Source organism: Myotis davidii, unplaced genomic scaffold (assembly GCF_000327345.1).
Source record: "Myotis davidii unplaced genomic scaffold, ASM32734v1 scaffold733, whole genome shotgun sequence".
NCBI lineage: Eukaryota > Metazoa > Chordata > Mammalia > Chiroptera > Vespertilionidae > Myotis > Myotis davidii.
In genome coordinates, this window is record NW_006284956.1 from 91482 (window position 1) to 106075 (window position 14594).

Sequence of the window (14594 nt, forward strand, 5' to 3'; positions counted from 1 at the left end):
GTCACCAAGACACTGCACTTTGGATAATGACATTTCTTCCTGAGGTGTTTTAGGCCTGCTTGTCTGCGGGGAATTCAGACAGTGGGGTGGTAGAGAGCTTGTACTCAAATCGCTGGTTTCTCTCCTTTCCCTGCTCACCACCACCACCTTTCAAGAAGACTATTTTTATGGTTTCACAGGAGTGAAGTGGTAATTGGCCAAGGATACAAAAAAGAAGGTGTTTTCTGGTGCAGCTGCAGGGTTAGGAATTTGGATGTATCAAGCCCACCGTCCCACCTGCCTCGAGCACTTAGAATATCCCAGCCATGCATTTACAGCTTGGCGAGCACGTGCCAGATCCTCTGGGGCCTTGGGAGCTGGCTCTAGCTCCCAGTCTCCCTGAGCTGTTCACTGCGGCTCAGGGATTGACCCAGGACTTGGGCTGCAGGAGCCTCATAGGCTTCAGGTCCACAGGGCAGATCCACAGCCTGAGAGAGTTAATTGGACCTATTTTCTTTTTAATATATTTTTATTGATTTCAGAGAGGAAAGGAGAGGGAGAGAGAGATAGAAATATCAATGATGAGAGAGAATCATTGATCGTCTGCCTCCTGCACTCCCCCTACTGGGGATAGAGCCTGCAGCCCAGGCATGTGCCCTTGACCGGAATCGAACCTGGGACCCTTTAGTCCGCAGGCCAACGCTCTATCCACTGGGCCAAACCAGCTAGGGCAATTGGACCTATTTTCAAGGGTTCAAGAAGGTTCCTGGTTCCTGCTCTCTGTGATGACACTTCTGTCAGATGGGTGATATGGGGTCTTATCTTTAATAAGATGGCCCTGGACCCCCAGATTAACTTTTTTATATGCTCATCATTTATTGAGACAAAGAAGAAAACAAACAAATAGGAATTGCGATCCCCACCAACAAATCCCACACATTTGCCTTTTTATCCTATTTTTAACTTGGCCCTCATGGATGGAGGGCTGTGTTGGAGCATCTTTGTGGTGCTCTTCTACTTCTCAAAACCCCTTTGATCTCTAGAACTAGAACATGGGGACATTGCTTTTAAGGTTGTCAGTTGGGTTGAAAATGGACATACCACTGCTCCTACATTCCCGCCCTCAGCTCAGTCCTGGCTCTGAGGAGTGCCGAGTCTTGGTAACCAGTACTCATTCCAGAATCCATCACAGGACACACGGCACCTGTGAAAAGCAAACTTTGATGTTGTGGTCAGCTGCCCGGGTCACAAAACATGAGGTTTTTGCTCGAGTCAGGAGTTTCTTGATGGGCCTCCCCCTTCAGGATGCAGCTCTCAAAGGGCACCCAGGTGTCAGATGCTTGCTATGCACCGTGCTGTCCACGGAGCTCTTGCAGGGACAGGGAGGCCTGCTCTCCTCCGACTGTTTGCAGAAATGATATGGGTGATGAGGGATGAGTTGAGGACCTTCAAACCTCAAGTTGAGATCCTGTCCTGTGATGCAACGTTAATCAAAGCTCCAGGGCTATTCTTTTTTTTTTTAATTTTTTTAAATATATATTTTATTGATTTTTTACAAAGAGGAAGGGAGAGGGATAGAGAGCTAGAAACATCGATGAGAGAGAAGCATCAACCAGCTGCAGGGCTATTCTTAAAGAGGTGCTGGTTGGGGGAGCGGTTTTCTCTTCAGTTAGGTAGGGTATGAGCTCTTTTATTTTTGTTCTTAAATGTTTGATGTTGACATTATTCAGTGTCCTCCCCCACCCCCCATCCTTTGCCCTCCTCTCCCTCCCTTGGACTTCACCAAACTGTTGTCCGTGCCCATGGGTTATGCATATATGTTCTTTAGCTAATCGCTTCACCTTCTCTATCCAGTCCCCTCCAATCCTCCCCCCCCCACCCCCCCCACTCAGGCACTGGCCAGTCTGTTCCACATGTCTATGCTTACGGTTCCATTTTGTTCATTGTTTTATTTTGTTCATTAGATTCCGCTTATTAGTTAGATCATGTGGTATTTGTTTTTCTCTGACTGGCTTATTTTGCTTAGCATAATACTCTCCAGGTTCATCCATGCTCTACCGTGAGGCATGTAGCTTCAAGTTACTCTGCAGCCATCTTGCCTCTCCTGGGACAAGCTCTTGACTGTGTTTTTATTTTATTTATTTATTTATTTATTTTTATTTTTTCCTACTACTGGGTTTTTACACTGTAAAATTATAATTGCAATTGTAAAACATTAAAATTTTATATGAATTTATAATTCATAAATAATCAAAAGGGAGATATTTTGACTATTTAAATATCTTATTCTTCTTCAAATTTTCACTTATATTAGAAACATTGGTCAGCTGCTTCTTGCACACCTCCTACTGGGGATGTGCCCGCAACCAGGAACATGCCCTTGACCGGAATCGAACCTGTGACCTTTCAGTCCGCAGGCCGACGCTCTATCCACTGAGCCAAACCGGTTTCGGCTTGACTGTGTTTTTATTGTGAACTACTGTCTGTGTGTGAGGGCCACCCTGCAGGGTGGGGTTTTATTTGGAGCTGCTGCGTCTCACCAGGATGCTGTTCCTCTTCCTTAGTCATCCCTACCCATCCCAAGATATGCTGTCTACTTACTCCTGCTCTGCCCACTGCCTCCTCCTCGGGGGACTCATGTCCTCTTTTCCTTTTTGTGCAGAGTCTCAAGTCAGAGGAAGAAGCGGAAAGTGCTAAAGGACCTCAGAATGAGCTATTTGAAGCAAAAGGTAAAGCCTTGGCCTCACGCTCGGTGCTTTCACCAGCGCCCCGAAAGCCCCAGCAGCTGGGTCTTTGGACAGTGAGCCAGCCAAGTATCATTTTCTGGGAAGCGTGTGGTGTGGATGGTGCCCTTGGTGGGCCTCTGCTCCAAGGTGGTTCTAGCTATGAGGCTGCCACTGCATTCTCAGCATCACCTGAGGCCAGACCTCAGACGGAGACCTCTGGCTCAGGAGGCAGTGTGGATCTAGCACACTTCATGGTCTGCAGGGACCTGCACCCCCTTCCTGCTGTGGATGAGTAGCCTTAGCACCTGCCAGGACCCCTGCCTGGGCCCCATATGGAGAGCAAGACATGTCCTGGTCCTTGGGAGCCTTACGGGAGCAACCAGGAAGGAGCAGCAAGTATATTAAGCAAATTGCAGTACATCAGCTTGCGATGTGTCTCAGGGCAGAAACGTGACCTGGAGAGAGGGATGCCAGGATTGACATTGAATTTCTGCTGCAGCAAAGTATCAGCAGTTGGCACTGAGTACCTTCTAGATTGTGGCCCTCAAGTGCAGTGCTGTTCAATGTTTACCTGCACAGGTTTCAGGTGAACGGATCTGAACTTCGCCTGTGCCACTGGATGAAGCAGATAGACACCCTTAGTGTTAGGAAGAGCATCCAGGCCATCACATTTTAATGTTCTAGACTCAGAGCCTGAGAAAGGGATCTTGGGGCAGGTTATTTACAGAACGACTTGGTGTTGCTCTCTGTCCAGAGAGCAGGCTGGTTTCTTCCCAGCCTTGAACAGAAACCTCTCCATCTGGGTTAGAACACTCACGTAAACCTCAGAGGATTTATCTACCTCCCCTGCCAGCCTTGAGAAGCAAACCCCAGTATCAGAATTGCTTTTACATTTTTCTAGGAATTTTAGACATTTTAAGTTGGAAGGGATCTGAGAGGTGGCCCTTTTCTGCCTGGTTCCATTCTTGCATTTTCTTCAGCCGAAACCTATAGCAATATATGTGAGCAAGCAGGCCTGGCTTTCCCTGGGGAAGGTGTCTTCCTGGTTATTAGTTGGGTTTTCAAAGTAATTAACACCAAGGGGGCTCATCTACCTGAAAGGTACCGACCACTGACCTAGAACTCAAGTTTGAATTAGGTATGGCCCTGTGGTGAACTCTTTCTGTGTTGGGCTGGTTGTGGAGGTGAATGTCTGGTTTGAAGCATAGCTTATCTTTGGATAGCTTCTCATGGACACTCTCAACTTATGTCCTCCTCCACAAGTTGTTTCTCTGGCAAAACTTCAGAAACATTAGTAAGCCAACTGGCTAAAGTGGAAAAGTTATGGAAACTGGCCACCCAAACCTACTGATGAGTACTTTAAAAAAAAAAGATTTTTAGAGAGGAAGGGAGAGGGATAGAGAGAGGAAGAGAGAAACATCAATGTGAACGTGAAACATCTATCAGTTGCCTCCTGCATGACCCTAACTGGGGATCAAGCCCGGTTTGGCATGTGCCCTGACTGGGGATCGAACCTGCAATCTTCTGGTACATGGGACGACTCCCAACCAGCTGAGTCACACGGGCCAGAGCCACTGAAAAGTCTTTGCATCTCAAAGGCACCTGCACCTCCTGATGTGAGGTGGTGTGGAGCACACAGTCTCACCTGTGGAATGTTTTTTGCCAAGAAAAAACTGAGCCTAAACCCAAATTACAAACTAGTTTTTGATGCTGAATTTATGTTTACAGGAACTATTAGAAATAGAGACACAAGTTAGATGATACCATGAGGAAGCAAACAGACAATCCAGATGGGGGACATTCTGTAGAACCACTACTGGTCCCGTTCTTAAACAAGGCAGTGCTAGGAATTGGGGGACAGGAGAGTAACTCATGGTTGAAAGACTTAAGTAGTAACCAAATGTACTGTCTGGTATCAATTCAAACAAACAAGTCAATTATAAGACTTTTTTGAGACAGTTGGGAAATTGTTGATTTTGTTAGGTTTCAAGTGGCATTGTGATTAGGTAAGAAATGTTCATATACTTCAGAAATACATACTACATGTTAAATTAGGTAGGGGTAAAAGCGAGATCTGGGATTTATTTTCAAGCACTTCAGCAATAGCAGAAAGGGAATCGTTGAATTCAGCCTGCAAAGCCTTTATCATCACAGAGCCCGGGTGACAGGTGCACTGGGGTTCAATGGACTGTGCTCTTTACTTTGGGTAGGTTTGAAATTCTTCTAAAAATTAATTTTTTAAAAACTTTTCATTGTACATACAAATAATGCCGTCCTCTTTTATGTGCTTTCAATGGTGTGACTTTAGTAGGTTCCTTTCAGAAAAAGCTTTCCCCATGTGGAACAGAGAGGTTTGATTATGAAATTTGCAAACACAGAATGAAGTTGAAAGAATTGTACCCACCACCTAGATTCCACTTTTGATGCTTTGCTACTCACCTGTGTCCATCTGATTTCAGAGAACTTACAGGCAGGTGTGTTCCCCCTCGGGGCATTCTCCTGGAGCACCGGTTTTACCTGTCACTCCCTCTGCTTCAGGCCAGCTGCCGCTCTGGGGTTCTGAGGCCTTTGGGAATACCCAGAAGTCCTGCAGCCCCTTCTTCGACACCCCTGAGAGCCAGGTCCGGGCCATCTGGGAAGAGCTGGGCGTCGGCAGCAGTGGCCACCTCAATGAGCAGGAGCTGGCGCTGGTCTGCCAGAGCATCGGGCTCCAAGGACTCAAGAAAGAGGTACGAGGGGCCGGGACAGACCGCCCTCCATGACTGCGATGGCCGTGGTTGATGTTGGATGTGGAAAATCCTTTCACCCTGCAAATGCTGACTCAATTGTATTAATTTCTGGTCTGAAAATCTTTGGTGACCCCAGTGCTTCTGCTGAAGTCTGCACCCTCCAGGGTCCGCCTCTGACCAGGCATGACCTCAGCCTCGCCGACCTCTAAGCACTCAGGATTCTTCTTCTGCCTCTAACACCCTTTCCCCCTACCTATCCGGCCTTGTTCGACCTCTGAGCCCAAACACAGTGCCCTCGGAGCCTGGCTACACTCCCAACAGCTGTATTCACTCCTCCTTCCTCCTGCAAGGCCCAAGGGGAGGAGGAGCAAGCAGTGGTGATGGGGCAATCCCGCCCCCTCTTGCTAAAGTCCCCCTCAGCCCTACGGCCCTTGCTAGACCATGAACCTCTGGGGCCGGGCCATGCTCCATATATACATCTTTTCTATCCTCCAGCAAGTCCCTGCCGCATTAGACACTGGAATTTAGGAAGCTCTGGTAGCACCCATTCATAGCAGGGTGAAAACTGACCAGATGTGTAGATTTCATAAGCCAGAGCCTGGGGAGGCCAGGTGTGACCCAGCAGTTGAGTTTGGATGAGGACAAGCAAACTGCCCTGCTTGGAGAGGGAGGGTGAGTGGGAGGGTGGATGGGTGGGCTGGGATGGCTGCAGCTGGCACGTAGCTGCTTGTGGGCAGAGCTTCTGAGCACAGGTGTGTGGCTTTTGTTTAGGAACTGGAAGACCTGTTTAACAAACTGGACCAAGACCAAGATGGCAGAGTGAGTCTTGCGGAATTCCAGCGTGGCCTGTTCAGTCACGGGCCCACTTCACTTCTGGAATCTTCCTCTCCCGTCAAACTGAGCAGGTCCTGGTCTCATTCCCAGGTAAAATGGGACAATTACGTCTTGAATCACAGCATTAAGTGCTGTCACCCTCTGGCCTTCAGCATTTTTTCACAGGCCTGACCCTTCTGCCTGTGTTACCACAGTGAGCCCAGCAGTTGGTCAGGGCGTGCACACACGTGTGTAAGTGGGAGGCAGTGTGATTTAGATCCTAGAACCACACAGATCTTGGCTTGCTTCTCCCTACTTGTGTGTCACTGGGTGTTACCTTCGCTGAGCCTCAGGCTCCTCATCTGTGAAATGGGCACCGCATCATTGGGGTTTTATGAGGATTCCTTGGTGGTTCTTCGCTGTGTCTCCTAGTGTGGGAATCACTGTTCCGATAAGAGAACCCCCTCTCCCTCCTCCTGGCCAGTGTCACTGAAGGATTCTGAACTGGCCCTAGGATTACCCTCCAAGTGCTCGTTAGCCTGTGTTCTCTGTCCTCACATACAAAGACCAGGTGTCTGCAGTTGGAGGAGAGCAGATTTCAGGCAGTTGTGATTTTGTTTGGTGACTGTTGGCCTAGTACTTGGTTTTCTCAGCCCCAGGACAGTAAGGCCGCCCTCTCCCACCACAAGCAGGCGCTCTGGGAGTCTTCCTGATACTTCTGTGCTGACATGGCTGATCCCGTGGTTTGTGGGTGATGGTGCAAAACCAGTGACATTGCTCTCTGCCAGGCTGGGTAATTTGGTCATCAGGTTTCTGAATCTGAAGTCGGGAAGAGCAGACAAAGAAGAAACTAGGAGTGTTGTCAGGCCACATAGGGCCAGAGACCACAAGGAAGTCCCACAAGTCACGCACAGGGCCTCTTGCCATGTCCTGAGATGGAGGCACAGCTGGAGAGGGGCCTGAGCCACAGAAGCAGGCGCCCGGCCGGCCGGGACCCACCACTGGTCAGATGCCGGTGGCCCAAGAGAGACCTGGCTGTCCAGGAAGACTGTCCAGGCTGACATGGCTGTGGGGTGGAAGGTGTCGCATCCTGGCGTGTGGACTCTATCGTCGCATGGCAGTGCTTGGCTCTCAGATGTGTGCCACAGATGGCGGTTTGCCTCGGCCCCATCCAGCTCAGTCCTCAGAGAGGAAGCAGAGGGAGGGAGGCTAGGGTGGTCTGGGTGCATTTGGGTATCTGAGTTTGTCTGTGGTGGCCATGCATTCTGAGTTCCCTCTCCCCTTCTGTAAACAGGATACTTTGTAGGGCTGTAAAGTGCCCAGTGCAGCGTAGTGAGCACCCAGTCCTTAAGTAACTGGGAAGTGGTAGGGACACAGTTAGTGGTAGGGACACAGTTGAGGGTAGACGAGGGCAGGCGGCTGCTGCATCCAAAGGAAGGGCAGATGGCGTAAAGGCCAGTGATCCCTGCTGAAGGAGTGAATGCTGTTAGGGAGGCGGTGGGGACTTAGCCAGGCCAAGGGAATGCCATTTGAGTAGGGGAGTGGCCATGGAAGCATTGGGGGAAAGTGTTTTCGGCAACGTACAGGAAGAGCAAGGAGGCACTAGAGCCTGTGAGAAGGGGATGAGGGAAGACTGGTGAGGATGGTGCCCCTGCAGGCGTAGCAGGATCGCTGGTGGCTGCAGGAAAGGGCTGCTGCTGCTCGTTCCTGTGGCCTCAGACAGCAAATGCTTGTTCTGAAGGCAGAAAACAGCAAGGAAAATAATCTTGCCTTGTGGATTCTTATGGCACCTAAGCTTAGCAGGCCAAGAGAAAGAGAGAGATCGGTTGCCTCCTGTATGCGCCCAGATCAGGGATAGAACCTGCAACCTAACGGGGAATCGAACCCACAACCTTTTGGTGCACAGGATGATGCTCCAACTAACTGAGCCACTGGCCAGGGCCGGCCATGATTTTTTTGCCTTCATCTTAAAACTCCCCGAGACTGTTTCTGAGGAGAAGCTCAGGCTGTCCCATCTCCTCTCTTTAACTTGTCATGGGTTTCTTTCCACAGACTGCACTTCCTAGTGCTGGCACGTGCCTTCTTGGGCTCTTTTGTGAAGCCAGGCCCAGACCATTACTGATTCGGGGAGAGATGTGAGACTTCTTCATGTCTCCCGCTAGGCGGTGCGTGCTGACAGGCTGGGCCACTCGGGTGCTGGGACATGTTCCTTGCACAAGGCCTCGGTGGATGGTAGGAGAGGAGGCACCCAGGGTCCTCGAGAGAGAGTTGAACTGGGTGTAAGGAGTCCTGGGTTCAAATCCCCACTTTGCCACCTGCAGTGCCGTGTGATCTTGGGCACCCTGAGCAACGGTGCCGTGCCTTTGTTTCCTCGTCTGTGAGTTGTTCTTATGAAGCCTCAGTGACACAGCGGAGAACCGCGCCCAGGCTGGCGAGGTTGGAAAATGTGAAAGATGAACAGGGGGCCCGTGTGCTCACAGCGTCTCCCTGATTCCCACACAGGTCCTGGAGGAGGGTGGCTGCCACACCACCACGACATCCTCTCTCGTGTCCTTGTGCTCAGGCCCGCGCCTTTTCTGCAGCGTTGACAATGGCACCGGCTTCGCCTTTCCCGAGCAGCTCATTGCCCTGTGGGCCCAGGAGGGGATTCATAATGGCAAGGAAGTCTTGCAGGTATGGAACTGCTCACTCACAGCTTGCTACTCCGGGAGGCATCCAGGCTGTGTGGGGCCAGCAGGGGACCTTGGGGCCATCTGCCCACAGAGGCGGCCGGGCACAGCACCCTGTAAACACTGGGTGTGGAGAACCCCATGTAGGGAAGGAAGGCCAGTTGGAAACAGTTTTTTCTTTATTTTTTGCTGTTAAAATAGAGGACATTTTCACTTAAAAATAATAAAGAAAAAGAGAGGAAACATGAATCCATTTGAAGGTCGGTTTGAACACTTTAGGCATTTCCCCCAGTGCAGTTCAGCCTTGGAGACATTCTGTTTTTCTGGATGAAGGAGGTCAGTCCCACCGACCAGGTGGTGCAGATGTCCTCTTCCTTGTGGAGATGTCTTAGTGAGCATTACTCTCCGAGAATCTGAACGTTTCCTCCCAGAGCTGCCTGCCCAGCTCGTTGAGCTCTTCTGCCCGCATAGCCCCTGCTCACCCCAGATCTTCCCCCACTGGGCCGGGCATGGGGAGGCTCCTCCCTAGCTCTCCCTTGCTCTTTCAGCGGCTGGTCCAGGAGACTGTCCTCAGATGGGCCCAGGCCTCTTCCTAGGGACCAGGCACACCTCCCCGAGGGCCACAGGGCCAGACCCTGGGAAGAATGCTGAGGGAAGTGTGGTGAGCTAGACTGACTATTTTCATATCCACATTTCACTTCCTGTTGTTAAAGAAAGTGTCAACTCTATGGAAGTCTATAATATAGTAAAGGCTGCCCCTGTCCCCCGTCCCCTCCTCCCCCGCCCCTTTGCTCCCATTCTCCAGGAGTGGCAACAGCTCATGGCTTAGTGGGCATTCATCCTACAGAGCATTTCCCTGGCACAAAAAGGAAATATATATTTAAACATCCCAGTTAAATTTTTTTTTTTTGTAAAATTGGGATTATATCCTGTATCTTGCTAATTTGTGTTACTTTTTCTTTATTGTTGTACATGTAGGTTTTTCCTGTTATAAATCTGGGCATTTAAAATGCTTGTATATCCTCCTGCTTTAATGCTTGCATTTCTGTAGGTTAGATTCCTGAAGTTACACATTTTACCTTTTGATAGGTTCTGTCATATTGCCTCCAAAAATGCCCTCATTAGCACAAACCAACAAATGTGAAGGAGCCCAGAGACAACCTTTAAGATAGTCTGCCTCGCTCCTTGGGCCAAATCCTCCTGGGCCCAAACTCAGCCTCTGCCATGTCTGGCCAGCCAGCAACCTTGGGCAGAGCCCAGATGGCAAGGCCAGACCTGGACAGCTGGCCCTCGAAACTATTCTGAGATCTAGAGGCTGAGCCTAGATCACAGAAATTGCCCCCAGGAAGGGCAAAGAGGGAAGGGGCTCAGGGTTTGAAATTCTCCCTGAAGCCCTGTTCCTGAGTCCCAGTATTTGGAGGTGGGCTGGCTGCCATCATAGTCTGACCAGTGGGGAGTCTCAGCCTTGCCTCTGACATTTCAGAATTTACTCTTTTTATTGCCTTCCTGTTATTAGAGCATATTTCCCCTTTTAAAACTTTTTCTTTTTGCCCTAACCGATTTGGCTCAGTGGATAGAGCATCGGCCTGCGGAGTGAAGGGTCCCAGGTTCGATTCCGGTCAAGGGCATGTATCTTGGCTGCGGGCACATCTCCAGTGGGGGGTGTGCAGGAGGCAGCTGATCGATGTTTCTCTCTCATCGATGTTTCTAACTCTCTATCCCTCTCCCTTTCTCTCTGTAAAAAATCAATAAAATATATTTTAAAAATATCTTTTTCTTTTTAATTTATTTTACTGCTGAGAGTATTTCAGATGTCCCCCATTTCCCTGACTTTGCCCCACTCCACCCATCTCCCACCCTACCCCAGGCTTTCACCTGTCTATGGTCTGTGTCCATGGGCTATGACTACCCTGTGCTTCTAAATTCCTTCACCTTTTCACCCATCCCCCCAACACCCTTCCCATCTGGCAGCCGGCAAAATGTTCCTATATCTATGAGTCTGTTTTTGTTCTGCTTACTTTTATTTATTTTATTTTTAAATATATTTTATTGATTTTTTACAGAGAGAAAGGGAGAGGGATAGAGAGTTAGAAACATCAATGAGAGAGAAACATTGATCAGTTGCCTCCTGCACATCCCCCACTGGGGATGTGCCCGCAACCCAGGTACATGCCCTTGACTGGAATCGAACCTGTGACCCTTCAGTCCGCAGGCCGATGTTCTATCCACTGAGCCAAACCGGTTAGGGCTATTTTGACTTTTAGATTCAATTGCTGATAGATATGTATGTATTGCTATTTTATTATTCATGTTTTTAATTTTTATTTCTTCTCTGCCTTCTCCTCTTCCCCCTCCTCTTCAAGAAGACCCTTTAACATTTCATGTAATACCAGTTTGGTGGTGATAAACTCCTTTAGCTTTTTCTTATCTGTGAAGCTCTTTATCTGACCTTCGATTCTAAATGATAGCTTTGCTGGGTAGAGTAATCTTGGTTGTAGGTCCTTGCTATTCATCACTTTGAATATTTCTTGCCACTCCTGGCCTACGTAGGTTCTGTTGAGAAGGATGTCGGGTGGTGGTACTCTTGGTGCTCCAACCTTGGTGTTGTCCCGCTGCTTGCTTCTTGGCGGTGTTGGTGTCAGCTCAGGCTTCCCCATGCATCTCCCCAGACCCACAGGTCCTTACAGCATCTGACTTCCCAGGGAAAGGGCCTCTCCTCCATCCTCTGTCAATCCCCTTGAGTCCTCTGCTTGAGGCACGGCCCCGTCTGTGTCAGTCACTTTGCCCAGAAAGGGAAACGCTGTCTGGCCTGGGTCACGCCCGCCGCTGAGGCAGGGACGGTGAAGGGGGCAGAACCGGGTGTGGAAGACAGGGTGGGGGAGAGTTGTATGGGTGGGGGAGAGGCATGTCCAAGAGGCAGAGACTTTGCTGATGGAAAAGTGGCAGGTGCTGCCTATAGGACAGCATGGATCCCGGCCTGGACTGTCCCTAAGACAGCCGGGAAGTGTCTAGAGAAGCCACTAATCCTGTTCTGCCTGATGGGTTTTGCTGTTTCCAGAGCCTCGACTTTAGTGTGGATGAGAAGGTGAACCTTTTGGAGCTGACCTGGGCCCTGGAGAACGAGCTCATGATGATCCATGGTGTCACCCAGCAGGCGGCTTTGTCCTGCTATCGCCAGGAGCTGAGATTCTGCCAGTAAGAGCCCCCATGTGCTTGGGGTGGGCCTGGGAGTCAGCTGGCCGGGCTGGTCTGGAGTGGGGAGTCGAAGAAACTGGCACTCTGCCCTCATCCACCCCAAATGCCCAGTCCCGGGAGTGGGGGGTTTGCACCATCTTTCCCACTGACTTACCTCTAGCTGGCGCCCACAGTGGGACTGGGGAAAAGCTGAGCCGTGGGAGCAGGACGAGGGCTCCCTGTCCTTCAGGTTTTGTCCACGTGTGTGGTTTCAGTGGGGGCTGAGGATCCAGTGAACTGCTCAGTGGTCACTGCTGGGGCTTTTGTGGCCACAGAATTTAAGGGCCACTGGCCTTCTCTCCCACTTAGAAATCTTTGTCAAAGTCATCCCTTAGCCCCTTCTAGCAGTTCCACAGAGAAGGATTTGAACTTGACGCTCATCCTGCGTATCCTGGAGCTTTCGCAGCACAGAGGTGCAAACCCTCCTGTCAGTAGGTTGTGCTTCTGAGAACAGCCAGAGGGCACTTGGGTCTGGTGGCTGGAGAGGAAAAAGAAGTATTCTTTAAACATGGCCACCAAGTAACAGGCTAAGAATACGTTCCACTTTAATTGGGATCAGCTTTGGATTCGCTGAGTACTTTATCCACTGGGGGGTGGGAGGCTCTGTGCTCCTTCGGTGGGAGAAATAGTCACCAGAATAGTGAGTGCCGGGTGAATTGAGAGCCTCCGGGGGGTGGGGTGGGTGGGGTGACTGGACAATCCAGGGCCACGCACACAGATGGCCTTCTCTCTGGCTGACGTACCTTGCACTCACTCAGATGCCAGGTTGCAGGTGTCGGGGCTGTGGCCAGGCAGGGTATTGGTCGGCCACCCTGCTCCTCTCATGTGTCCAACCCCAGGTTAGGTGCTGAGGACTCCTGGGGTCCAAGTCCCCGCTGGAGACTTAGGGGGACACAGATGAATTCTCACCATTTGGTGGCCTTCTGCAGGTGTGGCACACTGTAAGCCTTTAGGCTGGACTTCTTTGGTTCAGAAACCTTGTAGAAACTTTCCTTGGCAAGTCATTTAACCCCTCTCTCTCAGTGTGCACACCTGTAAAATGGGCATAGTAATGGAACAAACCTCTTTAGGAGGTGCATGGTGGTGGCGTGAGGTTAGAGCACAGCGCTGGACCATGCCGTGCACCCAGCGAGTGCCGGCCCTTTTAACATTCGTGTAGACACAGAGCTCGCTGGGCCCAGACCATGTGTTCTATTAACGTTGTCTCTTCCCTGCGCAGGGGGCAAGTGGAGCAGATGGTGAGGGAACGAGACAAGGCAAGGCAAGATCTAGAGAAAGCGGAGAAGAGGAACCTGGAGTTTGTGAAGGAGATGGACGACTGCCACTCGGCCCTGGAGCAGCTCACGGAGAAGAAGATCAAGTAGGTCCTGCCAGTGGTGCCAAGCCCAGAGCTGTAGCTCCTCCCAGCAGGGCAGCAGCTTCCCAGCCATAGCTGAGGGCATTTGTAGACAGAGGGCTGCCACCAGCCAAGGCTGTGGTCATGACCATAGCAGAGCCGCGGCCTTCTTGTTTCACCTGAGCCAGTAGGAATCTAGAAGACACACCTTTGGGGGTGCCTTTCCTTGAAAGAAGAGAGAGGGGTGCATTTAAAAAGTGGCCTGCCCTAGCCAGCTTGGCTCAGTGGATAGAGCGTCAGCCTGCGGACTGAAGGGTCCCAGGTTCGATTCCAGCCAAGGGCACATGCCTGGGTTGCGGGCTCGATCCCCAGTAGTGGGTGTGCAGGAGGCAGCTGATCAATGATTCTCTCTCATCATTGGTGTTTCTATCTCTCTCTTCCTCTCCTTTCCTCTCTGAAATCAATAAAGAAATATATTTTTTTTAAAAAGTGGCCGTACCAGCCAATCAATGATTCTCTCATTATTGATGTTACTATCTCTCTCTCTCTTTCTGTTCCTCTCTGAAAAACAATAAAAATATATTTAGCCCAGCTGGCGTGGTTCTGTGGTTCAGCGTCGGCCTGGGAACCAGGAGGCCACAGTTCGATTCCTGATCAGATGGCATGTACCTGGGTTGCAGGCTCTATCCCCAGTTTGGGGCGTGCAGGAGGCAGCCAATCTATGATACTCTCTCATCATTGATATTTCTATCTCTCTCTCCCTCTCCCTTACTCTCTGAAATAAAAAAAATATATACTTAAAATGTTTTAATTAAAAAATATTTTTAAAAATCTCAAAAAAATAAAATAAAAAGTGGCCCTGCTCTTTATGGCGGGTTGCATGGTGGAGGCATCTAGCTGTGCACGCCTGTGAGCTGCAGGGAAAAGTCCTCTCTGCTTCCCTCACTCTCCTCTGCTTCATTTATGGGGTCTGTCCCACTCAAGCCACATGTTCTGTGTGTCTGTAAGCGTGAGACAGATGGACATTTTGAGACAAGGCTAGTGGATGGCTTTGGAGCTTGTTGGCTCAGCAAGAAGGAGCCTGACATGGTGGAAGAAGCTCAGAGCT

The 14594-nt window shown here is 50.1% G+C and overlaps 1 protein-coding gene across 1 annotated transcript in view; it reads left to right on the plus strand.

Annotated features, from left to right (window-relative positions):
* The window catches only part of NINL (ninein like), a 69816-nt gene that overhangs the window by 8595 nt on the left and 46627 nt on the right, over positions 1-14594 (plus strand). The window contains 6 exon segments of the mRNA XM_015558429.1: positions 2642-2708; positions 5244-5434; positions 6206-6358; positions 8750-8920; positions 11975-12111; positions 13370-13510. Of these exon segments, the coding sequence (XP_015413915.1) occupies positions 2642-2708; positions 5244-5434; positions 6206-6358; positions 8750-8920; positions 11975-12111; positions 13370-13510 (860 nt within the window).